This window comes from Mauremys reevesii, linkage group 9 (genome assembly GCF_016161935.1).
Source record: "Mauremys reevesii isolate NIE-2019 linkage group 9, ASM1616193v1, whole genome shotgun sequence".
NCBI lineage: Eukaryota > Metazoa > Chordata > Testudines > Geoemydidae > Mauremys > Mauremys reevesii.
The window spans coordinates 58,091,289-58,117,210 of record NC_052631.1 but is presented as its reverse complement, the minus strand read 5'-3'; the positions used below and the strand labels follow the sequence as shown (position 1 = coordinate 58,117,210).

At 47.6% G+C, this 25,922-nt stretch overlaps 1 protein-coding gene across 3 annotated transcripts; it reads left to right on the top strand.

Annotated features, from left to right (window-relative positions):
* Nucleotides 1-7,215: 7,215 nt before the first annotated feature.
* CLIC2 (chloride intracellular channel 2) lies at nucleotides 7,216-25,519 on the top strand. 3 transcript variants are annotated; one of them, XM_039488406.1, is made up of 6 exons: nucleotides 7,216-7,710; nucleotides 15,865-15,974; nucleotides 17,152-17,277; nucleotides 19,953-20,059; nucleotides 21,095-21,276; nucleotides 22,975-23,170. In XM_039488406.1, exons 1-6 carry the CDS (start codon nucleotides 7,654-7,656, stop codon nucleotides 22,978-22,980), a joined length of 588 nt encoding a protein of 195 aa, XP_039344340.1. In that variant the 5' UTR covers nucleotides 7,216-7,653; the 3' UTR covers nucleotides 22,981-23,170. The 3 variants fall into 3 exon arrangements, with proteins under 3 accessions (XP_039344340.1, XP_039344338.1, XP_039344339.1); XM_039488404.1 differs by lacking the exon at nucleotides 22,975-23,170 and adding an exon at nucleotides 23,177-25,519 and having other exon boundaries at nucleotides 7,229-7,710; XM_039488405.1 differs by lacking the exons at nucleotides 7,216-7,710; nucleotides 15,865-15,974; nucleotides 17,152-17,277; nucleotides 22,975-23,170 and adding exons at nucleotides 17,320-19,473; nucleotides 23,177-25,519.
* Nucleotides 25,520-25,922: the final 403 nt, after the last annotated feature.

Here is a 25,922-nt window from a genome sequence, read left to right as displayed (position 1 = left end):
GAAAATGTCACTTGCAGCAACCTGGAAGGAACTTGAAGAGGGGAGCACAGGGGCAGGAGGGAAGAGTTTGGAGAAGCAAGTCAGTTTGTGTGCACATGGTTGGCATGCTAACTGCAGCTGCAGCATCTCTGTAAATAGGTCTCTTAAGAAAGAGCCAGGTTAGTTTTAGAAATCAGGAGCCTTCTCATGTTATTGCCCAGTATACATTACATAAAATCGCCTTTTCTTGTTCATGGACTACTCAAGAACTGACTGCAATGTCCTTAGATTTATTTATGACTCTAAATTGTTTGTCAAATAATTTGGGTCAGCACCTCCTTTGGAGCAGTTTGTTGGAGTATTCAATAGCTGTGCTCTTTTGATTGGTCACATTGTTTTGTTTCTGTTCCCCTACTGGACGAGCATAACTCTTAAAATTGGGTTTTCCCCTTGTGGATACCCTGATTACAGATACCAAATGGAAACATTCTGCAGTGTTTGTGTAGCATTATCTGTTTCAGGGAATATTCCTGCCAGTGAATTTGTTGGCTGGAATATTTGCAAAATGCACCCACAAAAGGGGCACAAGCACAAGGTGAATTTTTGTTTCCAAATTCAAACAAATATCTGCAGCACTGCCCTATCTCTAGCTATGGTATTTATTTAACAGCTGTACAAGGAGTTGCCCTTCATGCTAAATGTTTCCCCTTCCCTTCCTCCAGTGGTCTTGGATGAAGGAGACAGTTCTTTGCCTTTTTTTAAAGAATTGCCAGACTAGCTCAGGCCATTGGTCCATCTAGCCCAGAATCCTGTTTCTGTCCCAGATGCTTCAGAGGAAGGTGAAAACATCCCTGCAAAAGGCATTTATTTATAGCCTGCCCATAGGGAAAGTTTCTTCCTAACTTACATTAATTAAAGGTTGGTTTATGTTTTAATATTGCTCTTTGAAAATCCACCAGTATTAATTTAACAGCCTTAAGATCAATAGTCCCTGACTGCTCTTTCCCATCTCTTGCCCTGTCCTGTGAACATCAATGTCATTGAATAATAACGCTTTGCCTTCTCTAATGCATTTCACCTTGGAAGCTATAGCACAGGGGTAGGCAACCTATGGCACTCACACTGCCCGGGTCCTGGCCATGGGTCTGGGGGGCTCTGCATTTTAATTTAATTTTAAATGAAGCTTCTTAAACATTTTTAAAACGTTATTTACTTTACATACAACAATAGTTTGGTTATATATTATAGACTTATAGAAAGAGACCTTCTAAAAACGTTAAAATGTATGACTGGCACGCAAAACCTTAAATTAGAGTGAATAAATGAAGACTTGGCACACCACTTCTGAAAGGTTGCCGACCCCTTCTATAGCACTTTACAAATATTAATTGGTTATTTCCACCCCTGTGGCTCGAGTGACCACCTTTTCAAAAGGCAAAAGCTGGACACATGCTGGAGCTCTGCCCCCCTCTGCGGCCCCACCATCTGCCCCTCCTCTTTCCCTGACATCCCACCCCTTGGCCAGGCCAGAAGTAGGCCATGGTAAGAACTGCCTGGGAGCTCAGGCCTCCATGGGAAGCCCTGAACCCTACAAGTATGTGGAGGGTCTGTGGCTCCACACAGCAGCCCATGCTCCCTGGGCAGCTTTTACCACAGCCTGGCTCTGGCTTCTGGCCTGGCCAGGGAGCAGGACATCAGGGGGAAGAGGAGGAGTGGGGCCTCATGGTGAAGGGGGACTAAGGCCCACTTCAGCCCCTCCCCACAATGGGAAGAGGCTGGTGCCACCCCTGTGCCTCAGGCAGGCACAGAGCAGTGCCACAGGGAATCCAGCACAAATGTTGTCCCAGAGTCATTCAGCCCGGGACCGGGACTTGAACTCTGCATTTCGGGACTGTCACACCCAATTCTGGATGGGTGGTCACCCTTCCCATGACTCAAGTTCCAGATAAACAGCCCAGGATTAGTGCACTTCCCTTTTCTACTAGACAGCCAGTCCTCACCACTCCTACTTCAGACCACTGTGTACTGTTGCCCACAGCACACCCATTGCTCCATCACATTGTGAGACCCTGCTGCTATTCTGTGTCAGTTTATGTGAGTTCCTGTCCAGGCTGTCTCTCAATGTACTGATTCCTAGTTCACCCCAAATGTACTATGCTCCCCTCTTTGTTATACCTCTGTGGGCAGGCCCAAGTAAAGGCAGGAAAATGGGTACTCTACCAGGGCCTGGTCCAACAAGGGGCCTGGCTAGAGGGCCACAAACCTGTCTCCATGAGAAAAAAAATTCGGGCTAAATTGCATTTGACTAAATGTTATTTGTATGTTAGTAAATATGTTTATATGTTACAAAATGACTAAATGTTATTTATATGTTATTTATATCATCCCGGTGAGTCTGTTTGTATCCATGCGGTGTCCAGATCTAGCAAGATCTGCTGAGATTTACCAGAGCTACCTAACAGAAGCAATATTCCAAATAGGGAGCTGGTCCTCCAGGGTGCCTAGAAGGGCTGAGACAAGATCCCAGGGACAGGGAACAGTACCTCCAGGGTGCCTAGAGAGCATTTGTCATTGGCATATCATTAATATATGTGCCATACTGCCATGTCTGGCTATCAATACAAATCAGAAAGCCGGGAATGTCAGGAGCATAAAGAAAGGGGGGTGGGGGGGAGGAGAAGTGAAAGGTCTCCAATCAAGCTGCCAGTTTTTCCAGACAAACAAGACCTGTGAACAGTCTAGCTTGAGCATTGCACAAACTGGGGAACAGGATGAAAGAACTAGCAAGGTGAAATGGATTTCAATATAGAGACTGTGGAAAGTGATGAAGACAAGCAGCCAGATGAATCATGTGATTCCAATCTAATGACTTCTGAAGATAGTCTAGTAATATTGCCACCAGCACCACCAGTCTCAGAGAAAGGTTTTCAAGAAACAGGAGAGAATAGGGTCGCAGTCCATACTGATTCATGTTTTTTAAAAGCTCCAGGATTGTGGCCTAAATACATTACAGATTCTGTTATTCAAAAGCCTATTCTGTCTCGTGCACCTAATTTCAGAGAATACCAAAAGATACTGACGGCCATAGTTTTCCCTGAATTTCTTCTCAAATGCAGGACTTCCTACAACAGAGAAAAGACTGGTTTCAAGTCTACTTTTGGAAAAGAACTTGAGCTGCCACCACATATCTTACTTAATGAGATTGACAGCACAAAACAACAACTAATTTTCAGTGAGGTGTGCATAGCCCTATGAATTTTTTGCACATTGCCAGTGACTGTGGCAGAAGCTGAAAGACGTTTCAGCAAGCCAGCACACATCAGAAACTGCAGCCAATCTACTAGGACGGAGGAAGGCTTAGGTCACCTTGCTGTTTTATCTATTGAGTGTGAACTTGCAAGAAAACTTGACCTTAGTGAGGTTGTTCATGATTTTGCCACAAAAAAGGCCAGAAAAGGCAAGTTGTAACGTGACGAGGCCTATCTCTGCCATTTCAGAAATAAAAGAGTATTTTTTCTTTCATTAACTAATGTGTGTGTGTGGGATGGGATGGGGGCCTGTGTTAGGAGTTTGCCCTGGGCCCAGTGAAATGTTGCTTGGGGCCTATCAGTGTACTTGTTAAAATTACACACCAGGGAACTCATGTCTCCCATAGCCATCATACCTCAGGATACAGATGCTGTCCTGCATCTGTTTTACCTGAGTTCATTGCTACCCCAGCTCCACTGCAGGCAGGCTGAGTTTGTTTCCTTTAGGCTGTCAGCTCTAAAGAAAACAAACTCAGTGCCCTACGCACAGGCTCCCTTTTGGAGTGGGCAGCATTACCGTTGGTTTAAGTAATACTCCTGATATACAATAAGAGCATCTCCTGTGTCTAGACTATTGCAAGACCAGCCCCAGGAGGTGGGTTGGTGAGATACCTCAAAGAGTGTCTCTTTCTTCCTGTCCTTGGGCAGGAGGTGAACAGCAGAGGACAACTTCAGAGCTGCAGGGTATCACCAAGCAGGTGATGATACGCTCCTCACCAGTGGCTGTGTCTTATGGCTCCATGCTATAAAAGCAGGGGCTCCCAGCAGAAATGCTTCCCACGTGCTCTGCTGCAGCAGACAACATTGGTCACCAAAATGTCCTTGCAATAGCTATTTTCTGACCAGGGGCATGCGCATTTTCAGAAATCTCTGAACTCTCTCTGCAACTCTGGGGTGACTCATTCAAGATAGGAAGCAGGGGCTGTGTGCTAATCCTCAGTATACTTAACACTTTCGTGACACTTATTATCTCAGAGCACTTTAGAAAAGGATTTTTGCCTCCATCTTACAGATAGGAAAACTGAGGCATGGAGAGGTGAAGGGACTAGCCCAAGATCACATTCAATGTCAGTATCAGAATGGATGAATCCACCATCTGGGTAAACAACAGGCACTTATTGGGGGAAACAGCAGCAAAACAAACAAGCTGCCTTCCATCAGAGTTTCCAGCTTCATCCTTAAATCAAGATTGGATGTTTTTCTAAAAGATGTGCTCTAGTTCAAACAGGATTTATTTGGGAGAAGTTCTATTGCCTGTGTAGTACAGGCGGTCAGACCAGGGTAACGGAGCTTGGGGTGTGATTCACCCCTCATACACACACGTGCTAGCTCTCAGTGAGCTAGCACGAGCATGAATAGCAGCATAGCCATAGTAGCAACAGCAAAGGCACTGATTTTCCATGCCTAGGACAAACCTACTTGAAACAGGTGGGTACACAACTAATCCGTGTCCCCGCTGCTGCTACCAATGCTACTGCAGCTACGCTACTATTTATACCATTTGATTTTGTGTACACGAGCAGGGGAATCACACCCCAACAGGGCTGGCTCCAGCTTTTCTGCCACCCCAAGTGGCAAAAAAAAACAAAAAAAAAAAAAAGATGAGTGGTGGCACTTCGGCGGCAGCTCAATCGCGCCGCTTCTTCTGCGGCAGTTCGGCGGCGGGTCCTCCCTCTCTTTCTCCTTGGCGGCAATTTGGCGGCAGCTCAAAGAGGAAGAGAGGGAATGAAGGACCCACCACCAAATTGCTGCTGAATACCGGCAAGTGCTGCCAGATACTGGATGGAGTGCCGCCCTTTGAATTGGCCGCCCCAAGCATCTGCTTCCTACACTGGTGCCTGCAGCCGGCCCTGCACCCCAAGCTCCTAGTGTAGATGTAGCCTACGTGGTCTCTTCTGGCCTTGAAATCTATGAAGCCTCCATTTTTGCTTAGTTCCACAGACCACACTCTTTCTGAAATTTTCAGTATAGCCCCTAGTTGCTGAATAGCAGAACTGCAAGCAGGTATCATTACAGAGCACAGCTCCCCTGATTCCAAGGCTGGAGCTTGCGCCACTGGCCCATACATGCAGCCAGAGCAAAATCGACCAGCATTTTGCACTGTGGCCGACAGTGGGTCTGCTGCTACAATACTGAAGTGTGCAATGCTGTCCCAGGCAGAGGTATTATTCGCCAACCCTCGCTGGGGCTCAGCCTATGTCCTGAACTATGAGGGCTGGCAGGAGATCTGTGAAAATAACTGTTTTTTTGGTTCACTGTCCATATGGGAAAAGTCAATGAAGTTTAGTTTCAGATGGAAGAAAATGGCTTGGTTTTGAGCAGGGGTATTTTTAAACTTTTTTTAAAGTCAGCATGAATTGAAATTTGAAACTAACAAGTCAGTTCAAAGCCCAAATGGAAATTTTTTGGCTTCTTTCCAAGTTTTTTTTTTTTAACCCAAAACAATTCAGTGAATTTGACCTAGGGTGACCAAACGTCCCAATAAAATCAGGACTGTCCCGATATTTAGGTGTTTTTGTCCCATGTCCCGATCGATCTTTGGTCAGGATGCAATTTGTCCCAATATTTCGCTCCGCCGGCAGCATTCAGCTTTTTTTTTTTTTTTTGCTCCCCCCCTATTTTCTTCCTCTCGTCTGGTCACCCTAATTTGACCTGAATTCACGACATTGTTTGGTCAACCTGAATTCATTGAAGAAAAGTTTAATCCAATAAATTGCCCTCTGCTGTAATGGAGATGCCTCACTTTTGTTTTCCTAGTGGGTGCTCTAGCTCTAATCAGGATCCCAGGGCATGGGGGTGGGGGGTGGCGGGTGGCAGGTGGGGGTGGGGGAGGGCAGCCAGCCAATAACAACACGTTCATGACCCTTCCCTTCTGGAGAAAAAGCAAGCTGGTCATGTTTTCTAATGAAATGACTTTAGGTTCTTACGCTGAGTCTGATTGAACGATTCCCTGCTAAGGCATAGATAGGGCAGAAACTTCCCCCACTCCTGTGCTGCCAGGAAAACAGCAGCACCTCCCATTGGCCCCTGGGAGTCTCTGGGCCAAAGAGAAGGACCCATCCTCAATCTCCGTGTTTTTGTCTGAAGAGCTGATCTATTTGTGATGGACTTTCATTGGGCCAAACCAAACTTTTTGTCCCAGCAGCCCCCAGTCAGCAAAGGACAGAGTGTGGACGGCAGACAGTAAACTTCTCCAGTTTCTCTTAAGTTCCTGGGTGTGGGGCCTGACCTCCCCCAAGCCATTCTTCCCACTCTGTCTCACCAAGCATTCCCTCTCCTGGGCGACCTGTGCAAAGGCAGAAGATATCTGGAGATATTCCCTTGTTTACTATGGACCAAGCAGATCCCCACCTCTCCCCTGTCACACAGCCCTTGATGATACACACAAATATCTGTGACAAATCCATAAATCTAAGGAAATGGGAGAATAACACATGGAAAGTGAACTGGATCCAGTGGAAATGAGCCGGAGCCACAGGTTCAGATCAGGATTGGAATTGAAACTCCTGCCGATTTGAGGGCTGCTCACATCTGGGGTTCTAAATCAGCCCACAAAAGTGAGAGGCCAGAGGTATGAAATTCAGACCCTTCCCTGGATCGCTGGGGCTTTCCCCAAAGGGTGGAGAGGGGTTCAGATTTGAGCTGCCAGTGTGGGCCCTGCTCAGATGTTGTTGTTTAAGGCAGATACTATGTGTTTTAAAATTGTGCCTACTAGAGGGAAGTTTGCCTCTTTTATTGGTGAATCTGGGTCTCTCCGAACAACACTTGCTTTCTCTTAGTGAATGTTGTCGGGGGAGGGATGTGCTCTGGAGCTGTGGACTTTTTGCCTCCTGGACAGGATAATTAGAATAAGTGATCTCTCCAACTGATGAAGCACAAGACACTTCCAGCCTATTTCCTGTCATAAAAGCTCTCATGGGTGGGAGTTTACAGTAACAGAAGTGGAAGGACCTTTTCTGGGACATAAGCCCATGGCTGAGAAAGAGCCCAGAGCAGCATCTGGTCTGCTTGATAGCTGACAGGGGGACCTCATGCATGCTCTCTGATAGATTAGGATGCTGAGTCACAACTGGGAGGCCCTTGTGGAAATACCCTTGCCCCTCCAGCAGTTGCTGCAAACACTCTGTCACTCCTCTTCAGTTGAGAATTCAGGAGGAGGAAGGAAAAGAACCGTGATAGAACTGCCCATTGGTGAGTGAAGCTGGCAACGGGGCTTGGTGTATCTTCATTAGAGAGGTCCTTCACCATACACCAGCGGCTCTCCCACTGGATCGCCACCCACTTCCACTCGGAGGTTCAATAGCAGCAAAGAACTGAGCAACTTGCTGCAGTGGAGGGTGGCTAGCAGTTTGAACAAGCAGAGAGGATGGCAAGCCAGCGGCACAGCCCTCGGAAGGAGCCTGAGATCGAGCTTTTTGTGAAGGTGAGTTTCAGAGACATGTACGCTTATGAATTCTGCATGCTGGATTTACCCCAGGCAGGAAGGACAACGACCCACTAAACTCACCAGTTACTTTTGATGAAGTTACCTGCAGATTTTTTTACAAGTGCTTTATCATTTCAGAGTGGGGGGTATTGTCCCATTTGCTATTGTCAGCGGTACATATAGGCAGATAGACCCATGACTACACCTATGTGTGCACAGTGGCTGGCAGAAAAGGGTGCCAAGCATGCCCAGACAGGGGGAATTCCCAGTCTGGACTCTGCAGGGAGCTATGCATTCTACTGTGTAGTGCCAAAGGAACTGGAAGGTTATAAACTTATCAAGGGGATCAAGTTCCTTTGGTGTGATGTTGTGTTATTAATTATTGTTATGCTGATAAAAATCATATATACAGTGGTGTAAATATGGCATGTGCCTTACAGAGACAGATAAGGCGTGAGCCTGTCCAGAAGAGATAACAGACAATAACACAAACACATACACTCAATTTCAGCTTCTCACCAAGTTGTGGTTGCAAGACAGACTCTCTGAACTGCTCTGTCTCTCTTTTACTCTGTATGTGTCGATTATTCAGCTGAAGGCTGTTTTGCAGTAGAAATGTTTTCCCCTCAGTTAAGCACTTTGGGGACGATTTCCTTTGGAATATTTCAACTCCCCACTTCAAAACATTCTTAGCAAAAGTGGAGAGAGCAATACATAAATCAGAGAGCCTGAATTTCCAAATGAGTGTCTGAAGTGAGACATGACCCCGAACAACTTCCATAACTTTAAATTCCCCAGCCCTGTGCTAGTTACTTGGCTGGCCATTGATTACACCATCACAGTAACAGAACAAGTGACTTTGTCTAGGGCATTTTGATGCAAACAGCAAATGCTCAAGATTTCAGGCTACAAATAATGTTGAGATTCTGAGTCTTTTAAAAAGAAATGTTTAATGTTCTAAAAGTGTCATTTAAATGCGATAGGAGGTTTTATTCCCCAACTATTACAACGAATCCTTCCCACAGCAAATAACAGACAGCTACCTCGGTCTGTGTTAGAAATCTAGGGACTCAGACTCTACTCTCACTGCTGACATACAGGACTGTCCAAAGTAAAACTATTCAGGGGTCAGGTAAAAGATATTATCTGTCCTTAACCTCTCAAAGCCTAGGCTAAGTTGCTGAACATAGATACTTCATTAAGATCATCTCCTGTTCACTGTCCTTTAATTGTTACAACCAAACTTGGCCCAGGGTATTTTGCTGGTGAATTCAACGCTTCTGTGGTTCCCTGTTTTAACATTGTTACCTAGCTAGTCCCTAACTATCTTAGGGAGAGGCAGGAAAATGATACACAAGATTGTTTCAAAACTGCATCAGAATCAAGGGGCTTTTTATTAGAGAAGGGAAACAGAAAACAAAGTTAGTCTGTACTTCCCCTAAAACTTACTTAATTTAGCAGTAAAAAAACCCCTTGGAACAAGTAGTATGGTGGTAAACTAACAGTCCCCTACCATAACAGTTTCTGTGTTTTAACCATCTTTGGCAGGCAGTCTTTAATGAAACAGGGTCTGATCTAAAGGGGTGCTGAGCAACCACCGATCCCAATGGCAGTTGTAGGCACTCAGCACCTCTTAAGATCAGGAGCCAGATCCTGCTCCCCAATTAACACTGGAGTAACTTTAGAATTACACCCCATTCACACCAGTGTTGGTGGGAGAGAATCTGGCCCTAAACCCCAACCCTATTTTTGGGGGGAAAAGAATCCCATGAGATGCTGAGTGCTTCCCACAAGGTGCTGAACACCTAGTTCCAAGCACCTCACAGGACTGGTCTAGTCTCCTGGCAAAGATATTGACCCATTGGACATGGAGGGTGTGATGCAGCTGCCCATTTACCTACCTCTGCTATTGTTCCCAGAGTGGCAGTTCCTGAAGTTCTATTGAGAACTTCTTGGTCTTGATTTTTCTTCCTTGTAACTCATGCATCTTCAGATGGTAAAAGCTATTATTTGTGATCATTATTTCTATTCCTGAGGCATACGCTGTTGTGCCAGGCACTGTACAAACACATAGGGTCCCTGGCATGGCCCCTGGGCATGTCTTCATTGCAGTTCACTTGAGTTAGCTACACTCGGTTTACCCCTCTGGAGTTAGCCTTGCGTGGGTGAGAGCAGCCATACGGAGGACTAACACTTGAGCTGCTGTGTTCACACCAGCATGCATTGCATTCACTCGTGTGTGGCACTACGGCTACTGGGGGCCATCCCATGGTTCTTTGCATTGTTGTAGGCTGAGCCACTCTATGATCTCTTTGTCAGTGAGTTGTGGGGAAACTTGCCTCTCCTTTCTGGGCACACAGGGAATTGTGGGAAGGCATCAGAGAACTATCAGCACTCGAATGATGCTAGCCTGCACCCACACTGCAGAGTGGTCATACCAGCAGCTGACAAGTAGTACTAACTTGAGCTTTACCCTATACCCACACTTGGGCTCATCTACAGGAAGTAAAAGCACCACCGCACTACAGTCAAGGGATTTTGTGTCTGGACAGGACTCAAGTTATAACTCGAGTCAACTTTGCGGTGAAGACAAGACAGACAAAGGATGGGAGAAAGGAATGATTATCTCCATTTTATAGATGGAGAGGAGAGGCACAAAGACATTAAAGGGATGTATTTTAAAGGCACCTAATTTCCCTTGATTTCCACGGGGGTTAGTGCCTGAATACCTTTAAAAATCTGACTCAAAGTGACTTGCCCAAGGTCACGCAGGAAGTTTGTGTCAGAACTGGTGATGGACTGGCCACCACCTTAAATGTTAAACTAAGCGCCAAATCCTCAGCTGCTATGGATCAGTGCAGCGCCACTGAAGTTGGTGGAACTACACCCATTTATATGAGTTAAGGAGTCTGTCACTGGACTCGCTTTTTTCTACAATCATCATTCTGTTGTTAAAATTCAGCTCTGTCTAACATTACCCAGCTTCGGATTAATTTTTAAAAGAATAAAAAAATATACCATAGATCTTTCCCGTGTCCTCACTCTGGCACTTTGCTCCTCTCAATTTCTATCCCTTCACTCCCCCTTGATCTGCAATATTGGTCCTCTCTTTAGGTCACCCAACCAACAATCTATCTGTGTCTGTCGCTCTCCCTCCCCAGCGGCTGATCCCTAGCTGTCACTGAACTCTCAAGCCTGGATGATATGGCTGCCTCCATTGCAATGGCAGGCAAAGCTCCTTCCAGCTCAGGAGTGTATTGTAAGGGGCCATTTGTCAAATTCCACTAGCCCCTCTCCTACTAGAGTCTGATTGCTAGGTGATTGCACGTGAATGTGGGAGGAGGACAACCTGGGGGAGCAAAATCTTCTGTGTCTAATGGGCCAGTTTAGTAGAGATAGCAGAGGAATCTCCTTGCCCTGTTGATATGCTCCCAGTGCATCTGAACGTTAATCTAGGGAGATCACATCTAGGACTGCCACCGTAGTTCAGTTTTAAATTCATCCAGTGCTTGGCTTCTGTGATAACAATGTCAACACACACACACCATTCTTTCAGTACCACTTGTATTGTAGCTGTGGAATTAGGAGAACATTCACTCCTTGCAAATAGGTCTCCATAAATCAGCAGGTAATGACTTCCAGCTGTCTGTGGCCTAGCCTAAATCCAAATCAGCCATCTAGCACCAAAAAGCTCAGCTTCCCATTATCGGTGGCTATAGGGTAGCCAATCTCCATCTTAGGTTTATGGGTTTGGTATTTTTTCAATTCTCTGCAGTAGTAAAGGTCTCCAAGAAAGGTAATAAAGCCCTCTACGCTTTCAGCACTCAGAAGATTTTCCTCGTTTGTAAATATGACTATTTGAAAATATTTTAGTTATTACCTTTTTTAAAATCAACAAGTAGAATTTTGTGGGCAGTCCAAATTATTTTCTTACACACCCATTAAAAGAGGGGGTGACAAATACAGCAGATAAGGGCATGAAGCGGAGGTGAGGCAGAAGACTGAGTGCTGGTAGATATACAAATTGATTTTTAAAAGTTATATTAATTCATTTGTTCATATTAAATCAGTTCATCTCATTTGTCCTACCTTTGCTCCCATAATTTTGTTATTTGTCTAACCCATGGGAGTTAGGCACCCAAATACTTTTGAGGATCTGGACCTAAGTTGCTCCATTTCTCTTAATTCTTTTATTCTGATCACCCCCTGTTCTGTAAACGGTATTTGCTTCAGCAGCAAGAGGGCACAGTCCTGCAAACACAGGGGCTTGGCTTTCAGTCTCTGAATAGTCCTACTGACTTGGGTGGAAATACTCTGGGGCTTAAAATTAGGCATGTATGCATTTGCAGTGCCGAGGCCTTATAGTTACTAGTAGCTTATTCCTGTTCCATATGACTCTTGAGATGGAAATTATTGATTACACGGCTGTTTGATCAGAAACAGTAACAGAAAATACTCTTGGGAGAATATTCATTTGAATAGTTTCTTTTCAGCATAGTAAAAGTAAGGGGAGAACATTTTTAAATGGTCATTTTGTTTATTTAAACCATCAGCTTTCCTTGGTTTGATTCCGATGCTCTAGTTGTCTTTACAAGAGTCTGATGGATCAGGGTAAAATTTCCAAAGGTGCCTATGTGAGCAGGGGCCTGATTTTCCAAGCTATGTAGGAGCGGGAGCCTAAAGCTGCAGACAGATACCTAGTGGCATTTCTGAAAGCCCTAAGCGGGCTGGGTGCCTCACTCCCACTGAAAGCCCTTGGGAGTTGGGTGCCTAACTTGTGTGGGATTTATTAAAGTACCTCTTAGGCGTCTATCTGTATCTGTAGGCACCTGAGCACCTCTAAAGTCTGGCCCTTGACTTTCAGTGGGACTGAGACGCCCCCAGTGCCTAATATCAGAGGGGTAGTCGTGTTAGTCTGGATCTGTAAAAGCAGTAAAGAGTCCTGTGGCACCTTATAGACTAACAGACATATTGGAGCATGCTCCAATACGTCTGTTAGTCTATAAGGTGCCACAGGACCCCAGTGCCTAAGGGTATGTCCACACTGCAATAAAACCCCAGTGGCTGGCCCGGGCTTGGGCTGTGGGGCTGTAAGATTGCTGGGTAGACATTGGGGCTGGCCAATTCTCTGCGAGTTAGGGGGCCTAACGACCTTTTAAAATCTACTCTTAGATGCTTCTGAAAATGTCACCTCAAGAGCCCAGTGCAGCCTGCAGACCCTGCTATGCTGGCACTGATGCACAAGAAGGCAGGAGCCCAGATCGTGGTTTATAAATGTGGAACCCCCCAGCTGGTATTGTTACAGTCACTTTTTGTAGTAGAACCCCACTTGGAGACAGGGCCCACAGTTTGAGAGTTATTATTGCCTTGTATTGAATGATCCCACCTCTCCTATACTGACCTCAGAGCCTTCCAAACACATGCAAGACGCCTGGAGGTGCCTGTCTAGATGTATTTGTTGATTAGGACTTCTACAGAGAATGAGGGCTGTAATCTGTGTCTGACAAGGTAGTCCCAGGACTTGCCCAGTAGGCTTGCAGTGTTCTTCATTTTTGTTGCACTGACTGAAGCCTGACTTTCGTTTTTAAAAAGGGAATTGTTTGTCTGGTTCATGGAAAATCTGAGCCTTTAGGAATTTACGCCTTGTCTCTTTAAATCAACAAGTGAACAGTGAAAAGAAAACAAACTACTGTTTTCCTGGAAAACGTTAGTGCATTTTCTCCCACACCCTCCCTCTTGAGTTTTTCCTCCTGCCAGCGAGGAGCCTCCCTTCCTGTTGAATCCATTATCAAACTCCATCCTCCTTTTGTGCCGCCCTCCCCCACCGCTACCACAAGCGCTGAGTGTACCGGCTTCCCCCTCCCTTTCTCGCTTCCTGTCTGAGGAGCCCCTGACAATCCAGCTTCTAGAGACAGGCTTTCCAAAATATGGCAGCAAGGGGCACAGAGAGCTTTCATATTGTCTTCCCCTCTGACCCAGCTCCCACCCAAGGAAACAGAAACAATACCACACTAGCTTATAAAACAATCACGGTGAGTGGTGCTGGTTCATGAACCCAGCAGCCCCATTAGGGGCACAGCCCACCTGCTCTGATGACGATCAGTTTTGGTGCATTTCAGGCACTCAGATACCATAGTAACAAGGACAGTATAAATAGCTAGATTAAATTCACTCTTTCAGGGGGTTGCTGCCACGTTCACTAGAGTTTGGCCGCCAATTTGGATGGGACTCCAAAGCTTCCCCAGCTCAGCTGGGATGCCTGGATGCTGGAGTGTGATTTGATAATGTTATGTTTGCTTTTGTATGCACTGCAGGGGTGCAATGCAGGCTATCTGGGCTAGTGAATCCACCTGCCACCTGTAACGTATACCTCTTCCTCCTTACACAACAAGGACAAGTGCAGAGTCCTGCACTTAGGACGGAAGAATCCCATGCACTGCTACAGACTAGGGACCGAATGGCTGGGCAGCAGTTCTGCAGAAAAGGACCTAGGGGTTACGGTGGACGAAAAGCTGAATATGAGTCAACAGTGTGCCCTTGTTGCCAAGAAGGCTAATGGCATTTTGGGTTGTATAAGTAGGGGCATTTCCAGCAGATCGAGGGATGTGATCATTCCCCTCTATTCAGCACTGGTGAGGCCTCATTTGGAGTACTGTGTCCAGTTTTGGGCCCCACACTACAAGAAGGATGTGGATAAATTGGAGAGAGCCCAGCAAAGGGCAACAAAAATGATTAGGGGGCTGGAGCACATGACTTATGAGGAGAGGCTGAGGGAACTGGGATTGTTTAGCCTGCAGAAGAGAAGAATGAGGGGGGATTTGATAGCTGCTTTCAACTACCTGAAGGGGGTTCCAAAGAGGATGGATCTAGACTGTTCTCAGTGGTAGAAGATGCCAGAACAAGGAGTAATGGGCTCAAGTTGCAGAGGGGGAGGTTTAGGTTGGACATTAGGAAAAACTTTTTTACTAGTAGGGTGGTGAAGAACTGGAATGGGTTACCTAGGGAGGTGGTGGAATCTCCTTCCTTAGAGGTTTTTAAGGTCAGGCTTGACAAAGCCCTGGCTGGGATGATTTAGTTGGGTTTGGTCCTGCTTTGAGCAGGGGATTGGACTAGATGACCTCCTGAGGTCCCTTCCAACCCTGAGATTCTATGATTCTATGATGTAGCTCCCCAAGCCTGGGTGTAAGTTAGCATAGTAGGGGCTAATTACCCCCTGGTTTGCATCATGTGTGATCATTCACAACTGTGCAAAGGAGCTGTGAATTGCCACCAGATCAGAACACTAGGCCTAGATCCGTGGCTCTGGCAAAGCTCAGAATGGCATGGGTGCAGTAGTGGCCACTGTAGTTCCCCAGTATTGGGCTGACTATGCGCTGGGCTTCCCCCGCCTCTCCCCTTCATCTTCCCCGTGTAATTTCAATCAGCCTGATGCCCTGTCTCTGTAATGGACCCCCAACCTCTAACCAACTCCAGACTTCTGGGAAGGGATTTCCAAAATACAGATGCAAACCTAGATCTGAATTTGATGCTTAGGTGTCTCTCTGTGTAATGGGATGGACTGGACCCCTGAATCTTAACATATCCCTTAAAAAAACCTAAACACAGATGCAAACTTTGCAGTTTGGGCCTATATCTAGATAGACTATAAATGTGCCATGTGACTTTGATTATAGTTGCTACAGGAACTAGCTGAGCATTACGGGGTGGGGATAGCTCAGTGGTTTGAGTATTGGCCTGCTAAACCCAGGATTATAAACTCAGTCCTTGAGGGGGCCATTTAAGGATACAGGGGGAAAAAAAAAAAGTTGGAGATTGGTCCTGCTTTGAGCAGGGGGGTTGGGCTAGATGACCTCCTGAGGTCCCTTCCAACCCTGATATTCTATGATCTCTTATCTCCAGTCCATTTGAAATCTCAACCATAATGTTGCATTGAATCTCCTTTTTTTTAAAAAAATGGAGAGAAAGGCACCTTTGACAATCTGGCCTAACTCCCAATGAAACCAGTGAATCATCTGTTATGCTGCCACTGCCTGTTTACCAAGCCCGGAGCTGTGCTAGCAGCTCCTTTCCCAAAGCCACTTGCAGAGGCCCGGCTGTGGGAGACATCTTATGCCCAGTGAGCAGCATCGGTCTATTTTGCTCCTTCTGCAGGCTGGCCTGGATGGCGAGAACATTGGGAATTGTCCCTTCTGCCAGCGTCTCTTCATGGTTCTGTGGCTCAAAGGAGTCAAATTCAATGTGACCACAGTGGACATGACAAGGTAAGGAAATGGAGGTAATTCATGCCAGTGAGACATCCAGAGTACACAGCAGGGAAGCTCAGGGCTGCCCCTTGGATTGTGTGCACCAGGGGTTGGCAACCTTTCAGAAGTGGTGTACCAAGTCTTCATTTAGAAGGTCTCTTTGTATAAGTCTATCATATATAACTAAACTATTGTATGTAAAGTAAATAAGGTTTTTAAAATGTTTAAGAAGCTTCATTTAAAATTAAATTAAAATGCAGAGCCCCACAGACCAGCCAGGACCTGGGCAGTGTGAATGCCACTGAAATGGTTGCCTACCCCTGGTGTGCACCAACAAAATCTTAGTGTCATATGGCTCAATTGCTCTTCACTCTACACTTCAGATCTCTCCCACTGTCAGCATCACGTCCCCTTTCGTTACATCTGTCATGTCACTGGCATAGATGGAGCTGACTGGCATCATTACAAGGTGGTGTCCCTGCTAGCAGTCTAGCTGTGACCAAATTCTCACCTCACTTATGCTCTATTTGCCCCATGCCGCTGACCTCCCTGGAATTACACAGAGGATAAGCCAGCAGGAAATTTGGTCCCAAAATCAACAGTTCAGGCCATTGTATCTTAAGCAATTGGGGACACAATGTGAACAACAAAAGTTTGTCCATGGAGATTCATACAAGATATCCTGAAGTGACAGGGCCATGAAAAGATGGCAGTGAGCCCTCTTGGCAAATTGAAATGACTACACATATCCCACTGGCTGCCAAAGATGGATGTCCCAATGGCCAGTGAAGTCAATGGGAGCTGTGAACTCAGGGTACAATTTGGGTCTTTATCCAGGGAGCTCCCGCTCCTGAACACCATGGCTCTGGCTCCAAAACACAGGGCCCACGATTCCTTCTCACCACTGTGTCTCCTCCATGTACTAATCTGTGTCTCTCACTATTTGATGCCTTCACCATGTGGTGTTTAAGAGCAGGTTGGACAAACACTGGTCAGGGATGTTCCAGGTTTACGTGGTCCTGCCTCAGTGCAGGGGCCTGAACAAGATGACCTCTCAGGGTCCCTTCCTGTCCTACCATTCTATGTTCTTCTTGGTGGTTGTGCATGGTGGTGAGATGAGATTGTGACACTGCACGTGCAGTGAGGCCTTCACCTCAGCAGTGAATCCCTCTTTTTTTAAAAATATTCATTTCAGGAAACCTGAAGAGCTGAAATCTCTGGCTCCAGGGACCAACCCTCCATTCTTATTGTTCAACAAGGAGCTGAAAACAGACTTCATTAAGATCGAGGAGTTCCTGGAGCAGATGCTGGCGCCTCCTAAGTATTTATTATCATAGTCTTATGCACTTCTTTGCAACCTTCCAGCCACGAGATGTGAACTGCCACCAGATCAGAACACTGGGCCTAGATCTGTGGCCATGGCAAAGCTCGAATGGCATGGGTGCAGTAGTGGCCATTGCACTTACCCAATTCTGGCCTTCCCCTGCCCCCCGCCTCCCCTCTTGCCCCTTGCACTTTGCAAACATTGATCAGTTCAGCAATGGCACTCATCTTGTGGGGCGGGGGGGACGGACAGAGGCACAGAGCGGGACTGGGAGCCAGTGGCAGTGAGTAGAATGTCCCTTGTCCCTACTCCCTTGCTCTGAGCAATATATAGCTCTCTCCATGAGGGTATTGCTGAGGCCAAGGTACTGCTGTGTGTCCCGGGGAAGAAGCAGAGATAGGCTTTTGCCTAGTGTGAGACGGTTGATCTAAGGTTGTGACCCACCTCCCCCTTCCTCTATGACTAGCTAAGCAGCAAGGAAACAGTTTGTCCTGTGAGATAACACAATGGGAGGAAATTCACTGTGTGATCTCTGGATGCAGGCAAAGAGGGAAAGGGGCTGGACAGGCGAGCCACAGGGGTAGGGGATGTGGTGAGAACATGCAGGTGGATCGGTGTAGAGACCCAAGAAGCAGATGCCGTTATTTCTGCAGCAGGGGAGGGGAAGGGATCTGAAAACCTTTTTTCTGTTTGTTTTTGAAAGGAGCAGGTGCACGTAGCCAAGCCAAGGTGAACACTCCAGCCCAGGGGTTAGGAATGCAGCCAGCTCCCAGCCGAGCGGTTGTTATGTGCTCACTCTTGGCTCTCTCCCCGACTGTTCGTTGCAGTGGTAAACAGGAGACACCTTAAAGGGCCGGAACAGTTCACAGCTGGGGCTTTAGGCCAGATCCTGAGCTGTAGAAAGCTGTGTGACTCGCCCGAGTCTCCCCCCTCTCACCTCCCTGATGAGTTACCAGCTGTTGGTGGCTGCATGGCTGTCTGGATGGAACCCAAAGCAACACTCTTTGGATAGCAGGGAGCAGAATCCTAGCCTGGGTTTCCTCCTTCAGCTCCATATTGCCCTGAAAACTCCTCTCTGTGCCTAGCCAAACTTTGGGATATACCTAGCTAGAGGTCATTGCTGCGCAACCCTTTCCAGTTTGCAGCCACGTCCCAAGCAAGCTGGCATGGGGGCACTCCAGGAGCTCATGCTAGAGAAATCCAAGGTACCCGCTAGGTCCTAGGGCCAGATCTGCAAACGAGCTCTGCACATTGGGCGCAAGTTGGGTGCTGGGATCTCTTGCAAATCTGTCTTCAGTGGCAGGGGCTGAGCCCCTCTGAAAGCCCCGGTCTGAGAGGCCTGATTCCTGTGGGAGTTAGGGGCTGAAATGCCTCTGGAGGAGTGTGCCCTTAGCGACCATGGGACACACCAACGCTCAAGCCTTTCACTGGGTGACTGCTGAGCACACGAAACACTGAGGCTTTGCTCTCCATCCTCACTCACCTAACAGCTTTCAGCCCGGCAGGCACAGCACAGCGATGGGGCAGATGTGAGTCTCAGCTCAGTGCAATGGCATGGTGCAGTCCTGCCCTCTCCTCTCCCAGACAAGGGCACTTAGACCAATGGCTTATGGATTAACTCCTGTACAGAGTACAAAGCTCTTTAGCCCCTCAAGTCTTCCCCTTCTTCTGGGAATAATTCAGGCCTCTTCCCATAAGCTCAGGAGTCCCACAGCCTCCTCCATGGCCTGAGTAATAATTCAGGCAGGCTTACCTCCCTTGCATTTGAGAGTCCCCCAGCCCCCAGCCCCCATCCTGGGGCTCACTGGTCAGTCCTGCAGCCCTGCCCTGCCCTGCCCTGCCCTGGGAAAGCTCAGCCAGCAGTAGTGCTGATCTCCTGGGGAATCTCCTCTAGGTGCACCCGCTGCCAGCTGAGCTACCTTTCCTCATGTCCAGGCACTCGTTAGCTGCCAATCAGCCACCTGAGCATGGCATTAATGACCTACAGGTGGGCTGAGATGGGGTTGCTCTCCTTAAAGGAGCCAGCCACCCTGTGACAAACAGACTAATGGGAAAAAGCATATTACCTGCTCAGATGGTCAGGTCTAGTTACAGAACAGCACCCCCTGCCAGGAGAGGTTTTGGTACCTGCAGCAGTGTTATTTTGGGGCACCCTTCAACCTTCTTCACTCATTCCTCACCCCAGGCCACTGGGTAGGTACTGGAGCTGCTAGCCTGTGCTGGGGGGCTGGCTTGGGTCTGTCTACACGGGCTGCAGTCCCCGCTCTGACTGCAGTGTGAACAGACCCTGAGCCTGGCAGAGCCCACCTTAGGGCCACTGCAGGGCTGGGCCTAACACAACAGCTGGGATGATGTTGGCATGTGGGGTATACTGGGATACCTCGAGAACAAAAGGCATTTCCCCATGGGAGCTGCATGAGTTTCCATATCCCCCCGTGCCAATCCGTACACTCCTGTCTGAGGCTAGCATCCTGGAAGTGGCAGCAGAGCTCAGAGCTTCCCTCTATCCCTTGGGCAAGAAGCTAGATGAGGTTGATCATTGCAGGGCTTTATGCTTTTGAGCCCATCTCAGTGCTCGTGGGTTGTATAGTCACCAGAGGAGAATGCAGCTGAGTAGCCTTCTAATGGCAGTGAATTCTCCATATATGACTCTATGCAATTATCTGTTTAAGGTACCCACACCTAAGCCCCAAATACAAGGAGTCCTTTGATGTGGGCAGCAACATTTTTGCCAAGTTCTCTGCATACATCAAGAATCCCCACAAGGAAGCGAATGAGAGTAAGGAACCCTGGGGTATTTTTATTTATTATTCTGAGTCCATCATTTCCCTGGATCCTGAAGCAAAACCTATTAGAAAAATGGCTCACTCAGCCAGGGGGATCCAGAGGGTGTCTCAGCTGTTCCCAGTCCGTGACGGTGGGGATGTCGGTGCACAGAATGGGAGCTACAGAACCTCCAGGAGAGGTGGCGGGACGGGGGGGGGGGATGCCTCTCAGCAGCAGCGGCAGGGATCTAGAGGTGCTGAGTATTGGTGATAACTCCTATGTGCAGGATTCCTGCTCTTTGAGAGGGCATCCTATGGCTGGGCTGGAGTCCCCGCTGTCTCCCACACTCCACCCGCCCAAGTGATGCCCCCAGCAAGTAAAGCAATAAATTGGAAGGACAGAAGCAACCCTGCCTTTCACCCAGCACCATTTGAGGATCATGATCCATAGCTTGTGCTGTAAATGCCTGGAAGCAGCACAGCATCAGGATAGGTGGCTGCTAAATGAGCAGCTCTGGTAGCTCCACCTGCACAGAGCCGTGTTTTGTACACACTCTGAGCAGTTCTGGCACACCCTACTGGGGGCAGTGGGACATCACACTGTGTTTGGTAGATCTGGGCTTGGGGAGGCGGTCTACCACTGGTTTGGCCAACCCCCTCTAACCACTCCCTCTCAGAGAAAGGTGGCAATACGTATTAGGGGCATGTTCAGATCCTAGAGCTCTTTGGAAGGTGCCAAAAGGATATATTCCAGGGTTTCTCCACCAAAATCGCAACAGTGGTCCCAGGTGGAAACCCCTCTTCAAGTATGGCCCAGCTCAACGGTACAAGTATCAGGGATTTGTCTGTGAGGGTGGAGTTTTTTGTTTTTTTATGGGGGCAGGTTCATTATCTGACACCAGGGACCCTGACTGTGATCTCAATTGGGCTGGTGTAGACCAAGAGTAACTCTACTGAAATCAGTGGAGTTGCAGTGAAACTGGTGGGTGTGAGAGCAGAATCTGCTCAAGGTCTTTCACACTAACACTGTGGTTTCTCCTTGGGTGCAGATTTTGAGAAGGCTTTGCTGAGGGAGTTCAAACGCCTGGATACCTACCTGAACAACCCGCTCCCTGAAGAAATCGACCAGGACAGTACTGAGGAAGTCCTGGTCTCCAAGAGGAAGTTCCTGGATGGGAACAGGCTAACATTAGCTGACTGCAATCTGCTGCCCAAGCTGCACATCATCAAAGTAAATCCACCCACTAGCTATAGAGGCCACAATCTCTGGGTCAAAGGGCAGGCCAGCACACAAAGTACAGGATTTTCAAAAGTGCCATCATGCCCCGGGAGTGCAAGGTCCTGTGACAGTTAGCAGGACTTGTGGTCCTAAGTCACTTAGGCCTACCACCTCATTGAGATCAATGCCAGTTAGGCATATGAGTACCTTTGAGGATCTGGGCCTTAGGCGCTTGTGAGAATCACCTCCCAAAGCAGTACAGGTCCCTTTACACTCCCAATTAGAGCCAGCTTACCACATCTGACCTTGAGAAGCTTTGAGGAGCTGAGGCGCTGTCCAATTCCAGCTCAGAATATCTTGACTCAAGCCTGTCTCTACTCATCTCCTTTGGCGCTATCCCCTGCTCTGTGTCTCGCTTGTCCCTTCAGTAGGGCATTTAACTGAGCAGTGGGCTGGCGAGGTCTGATCATTAAACATGGGTGAATTGCATCCCAAGGAGAATGAAGGAAGCTCCATCACTTGAGGGAGCTAAAGCTCAACAGGAAAAGCACTGGCGAGAAACTTGTAGGGGCAACCCCACTCCAGCCCCTGCTCTTCCGTGAGGGACCAACAGCACTAGCCACACCCAACCACAGTGCTGGTAACCAAAGTCTGGGAAGCTCCTGGCTAGCTCTCAAAGGTGATGTCCCAAGTAAAGCCTTCACAGTATCACCCCTTCTGCACCGTGTGAAGCTCTGATGTTATTTTCAGGGATATGGCTTTCACAGCCAGTACTTTTGGAAGCACTGGGACACCTTTATGTCTCTAGTTCAAAGCCAGACTGGGTGGACAGCTCCCCTCCTACCTGCAACCCTCCTCTGCTTCTGGACTTAACAACTTTGAACCCATCTATCTCATCCATGATGAAGAATAAGTGTGAAATCAGGGAGAGCATTGATGCTTGAACAGAGCACAGTATGTAATAGCCATCCCTGACATGCTGGATGGATGAGCCAAGAAAGCTGAGATTCTGAGCTGACGGGTCTATCAATCTCTCTCCAGCAAAGCTGGCCATCTTCTTCCTCTGAATGAGGGTATTGATCCAAAAGGGATGGGAGGGATTTGTGGGAACTCAGTGGACTTCACTGTTTCATCCACTTCATGATTTTCACTCCCTCTCTTACATGGATTGCCTTGGCCAACCTTTAGGGGGCACCCTGGGAGTTCCAAGTCAAGATTCACTCTTAGTTGCCCATGGACATGGAGTCCTGTTTGGTCCAAGATGCTACAGTGGAACCTCAGAGTTAGGAATGCCTCAGGAATGGTTGTTCGTAACTCTGAACAAAATGTTCTGGGTCTTTCAAAGCTTGCAACTGAACAGTGACATAACACAGCTTTGAAACTTTACTCTGCAGAAGAAAAATTCTGCTTTTAACCATCTTAATTTAAATGAAACAAGCACAGAAACAGTTTCTTTACCTGGTCAGAATTTTTTTTTAAACTTTCCCTTTATTTTTTTTTTTGTTTACGTTTAACACAGCACTGTACTGTCTTTTTTTTTTTGGTCTGCTGCTGCCTGATTGCATAATTCCACTTCCAAATGATATGTGTGGTTGACTGATCAGTTCGTAACTCTGAGGTTCTACTGTAGCACCTAGAGGCCCCAGCTGAGACTGGGGCCCCATTGTGCTGGACACTGCCCAAGGTGGGATTATTGTCCCCATTTTACAGATGTGAATTGAGGCACAGAGAGATTAGGTGAGGTGCCCAAGGAACCAATGATGGAGCTGGGAAGTGAAGTCTGAGTTTCTGCATACCAGGCCAGTGCCTTAACAACAAAGCCTGCAGGCCTCCAGGTCAGTGGAGCCAGATCTTGTCTGGATACCCAGAAGTCTAATAATCACCTGCATTTTCTCACCCTTCACCCCTCTAGATTGCTGCCAAGAAATACCGTAACTTTGAGATCCCGGCGGAAATGACAGGCATCTGGCGCTACCTCCACAATGCCTACTCCCGTGATGAGTTCAGCCACACATGCCCAGCCAACGAGGAGATAGAACGCACCTATGCCAGCGTTGCCAAGAAGATGACCTAGGGGCAGCCAAACGAGCTGGTTTTTGAAACCCCTCTTTCCATTGGAAACACTGCCGTGAAAGCTCCCTTCTTCTGAATGGCCATGCCAGTAGAACAGCCCAGTCCTGTCACCTGCAAACATTTGGGGATCTAGGAACTGGAGGAATCATTATGATGTAATTAGTAACAGCCTTTCAGAAAATAATCCTGTGCTTCCAGCTGTTGCAGCTGACTGCACCCTGATTTTACAGCTATAATCATTGCATGTAGCGAAATGGCACCACCCAGCTGCCGAAGCAGCTGCTTTGTCATTCCTTAGAGGCTAGGATGCCCAACCTTTTTGTGGGATCACCAACATTTATTGTGCAAAACTGTGCAGAACTGGTGACCATGCGGCATAGTGCGGTTTAAGTATCCCCATTTTGAATCTGGAGGACGGGGTACAAATGATGTCTTAGATCCCAGCAAAATGGGTTTTCACATGTGCATAGAGTTTAGGCCAGAAGACACCATCAGAGCGTCTAGACTTACCTACCCTGTATAACACAGGGCATTACATTTCACCCACTTACCCCTGCTTTGAGCCCAATCACTTGTGTTTGGCTAAAGTATATTTTCTGGAAAGGCATTTGAAGACATTAAGAGATAGAGAATCCACCACTTCCCTGGAGAGTTTGTGCCCATGGTTAATCACCTTCACTGGTAAAAAGGCATGTGCCTGATTTCTAATTAGAATTTGGAAACGCACTATCTAATTGCTGTGTAAAGATAGTGTGCTCAAGATGTGCACAGGGCTGCACCAGCGGGGGCTGCTCTAGGTGAGGAATGAGGTGCCCTGGTGGAGCTGTGTGAAGGCTCCAGCATGAGAGGCTCTGCAAGTCACAAACATACCAACAACAGACACTGAACTACAGTGCTTTCCCCTCCTCCAAAACCAGGTTTCCATTGCTCTGTCTCCACTGACTTCAGTGGAGCTCCTCCTGAGGCATGTAGGTGTAGGTTCGAGGTGTATCAGGCTCACACATATCACAATCTCAATACAGAGCGCCAGCAGCAAAGAACCATTTCTTATACAAAGTTCACCCGGTAAGTGTCAGTGCTCAGCTTGGAAACTCTTGCAAGAGATCTGCCCCAGTCTTATTGCTGGAATGTGCACTGCTAAGACTCAGGTGCTCCATCTCCTGATCTCCATAACCCCGCGCAGCAACGCAGCTTGATCAGGAGAGGTTCCCCTTTCACGTTCAGGCAGTGCCGGAGTTTTACATGATTTCACAGTCTGCTGCCCACTTTCCCCTGATCCCACACAAGCTGTACCCACCTGCCCAGCCAACCAGGGTGGACAAAAATTCATTTGCTTTCTAAAACAAAAGGGTTTTTATAATTGATGTGCAGTGTATCAAGGTCAAACCGTGTGTGTGTGTGCACAGAGCACCCAGGCCCACTTCCATAGCTGGGGGAGCCTAGCACAGTTCCACTGAAGGGCAAGACCAGCTAAGGATCTGGCCCACATAAGCATGGCGTGACTGATGCTGGCTCAAGAACTACAACCCTTTTCTACCACTGCAACCTTGGGGATTGCTGCTAGCTCTGGCATAGTCCAGGAGGCAACTGACAGAGGTTTGCTGGGAGGGGCTGGCCCAGTGCTCATGCCAGCCCTGCCCCTTGCCACCCAGCATCACCCACTCTTTGGTGTGAACTGGCTACCTACGGGGGCCCACGGGATGTTGGGGACATTTTGCACTCTCCTCTCCTCCATTAGATTTGTGCTGCTGGGGCCTCCTGCCAAAATCTATACCCAGGAATCTGCCTCCTCCACCAAAATAGTACAGAAACCAGTGGCAACGTAAATATTCTGTAGAATGCAGTGGCCTGCCTATAATATACTGAGCGTTACAGATCTGCACTGTGCTCTGAGATGGTAAAAGCCCCCTAGAAAACTCACTAAGCTTCTCTCTTACTTGTACTTTTGCACTAAAAAGTGTGTGCTCGCAATTCTGCTTTTGATATATTTGTTAGTTTCGTATTCATTCAAGTGATAATAAACTTTATTTTATATACAACTTTCACAACCCGGCCCCAGACTGCTGTCCAGGAGATGCTGAGAGCTAGAGAAAGCAGTAGAGCATGAAAAGGTGTGTGGTTGTGCTGGGAACATGAGGAAGTGAATATTAATTGCATTTCTAAAATAAACAGTAATAATAACCTCCATTTTCTGTGCGGTCCCTTGTGCTGAAGGATCCTAACATGCTGTACAGACTAGAGGGATATAGACACCACCTGGAAGGCAGCCCTCTCTGGGTGGCACACTGCATCTGCTCTGCATCCTGAGCTCTATAGAGCAGCGTCACATGAACAGGAATTCCATGGCCCCCATACTCCCCTCAGAAAGTGAGAAGCCACAGCAGCATAGCAACAGCTGTGGCATTATTGACGATGTCACTCACTGGCAGTAGGAACACTGCAAAGCACAGGGCCTGCTGACCACATGTTGGTTGAGGTCATGGCCCTCCATAGGGATCCCAGGCCCCTCAGTTTTGGCTTGTCCCTTTGCTGTGCTGATATTAGTCCCCTGTTGGCATCTGAAGTGCCCATACCACCTGTGAGGG

Bases quoted from the DNA above. Each gene is read 5' to 3' on its own strand.
- CLIC2 (XM_039488404.1), top strand. From the start codon at position 7,654: ATGGCAAGCCAGCGGCACAGCCCTCGGAAGGAGCCTGAGATCGAGCTT. The intron at 7,711-15,864 runs GTGAGTTTCAGA...CTCCTTCTGCAG, and splicing joins AGATCGAGCTTTTTGTGAAG to GCTGGCCTGGATGGCGAGAA. The intron at 20,060-21,094 runs GTAAGGAACCCT...CCTTGGGTGCAG, and splicing joins CCACAAGGAAGCGAATGAGA to ATTTTGAGAAGGCTTTGCTG.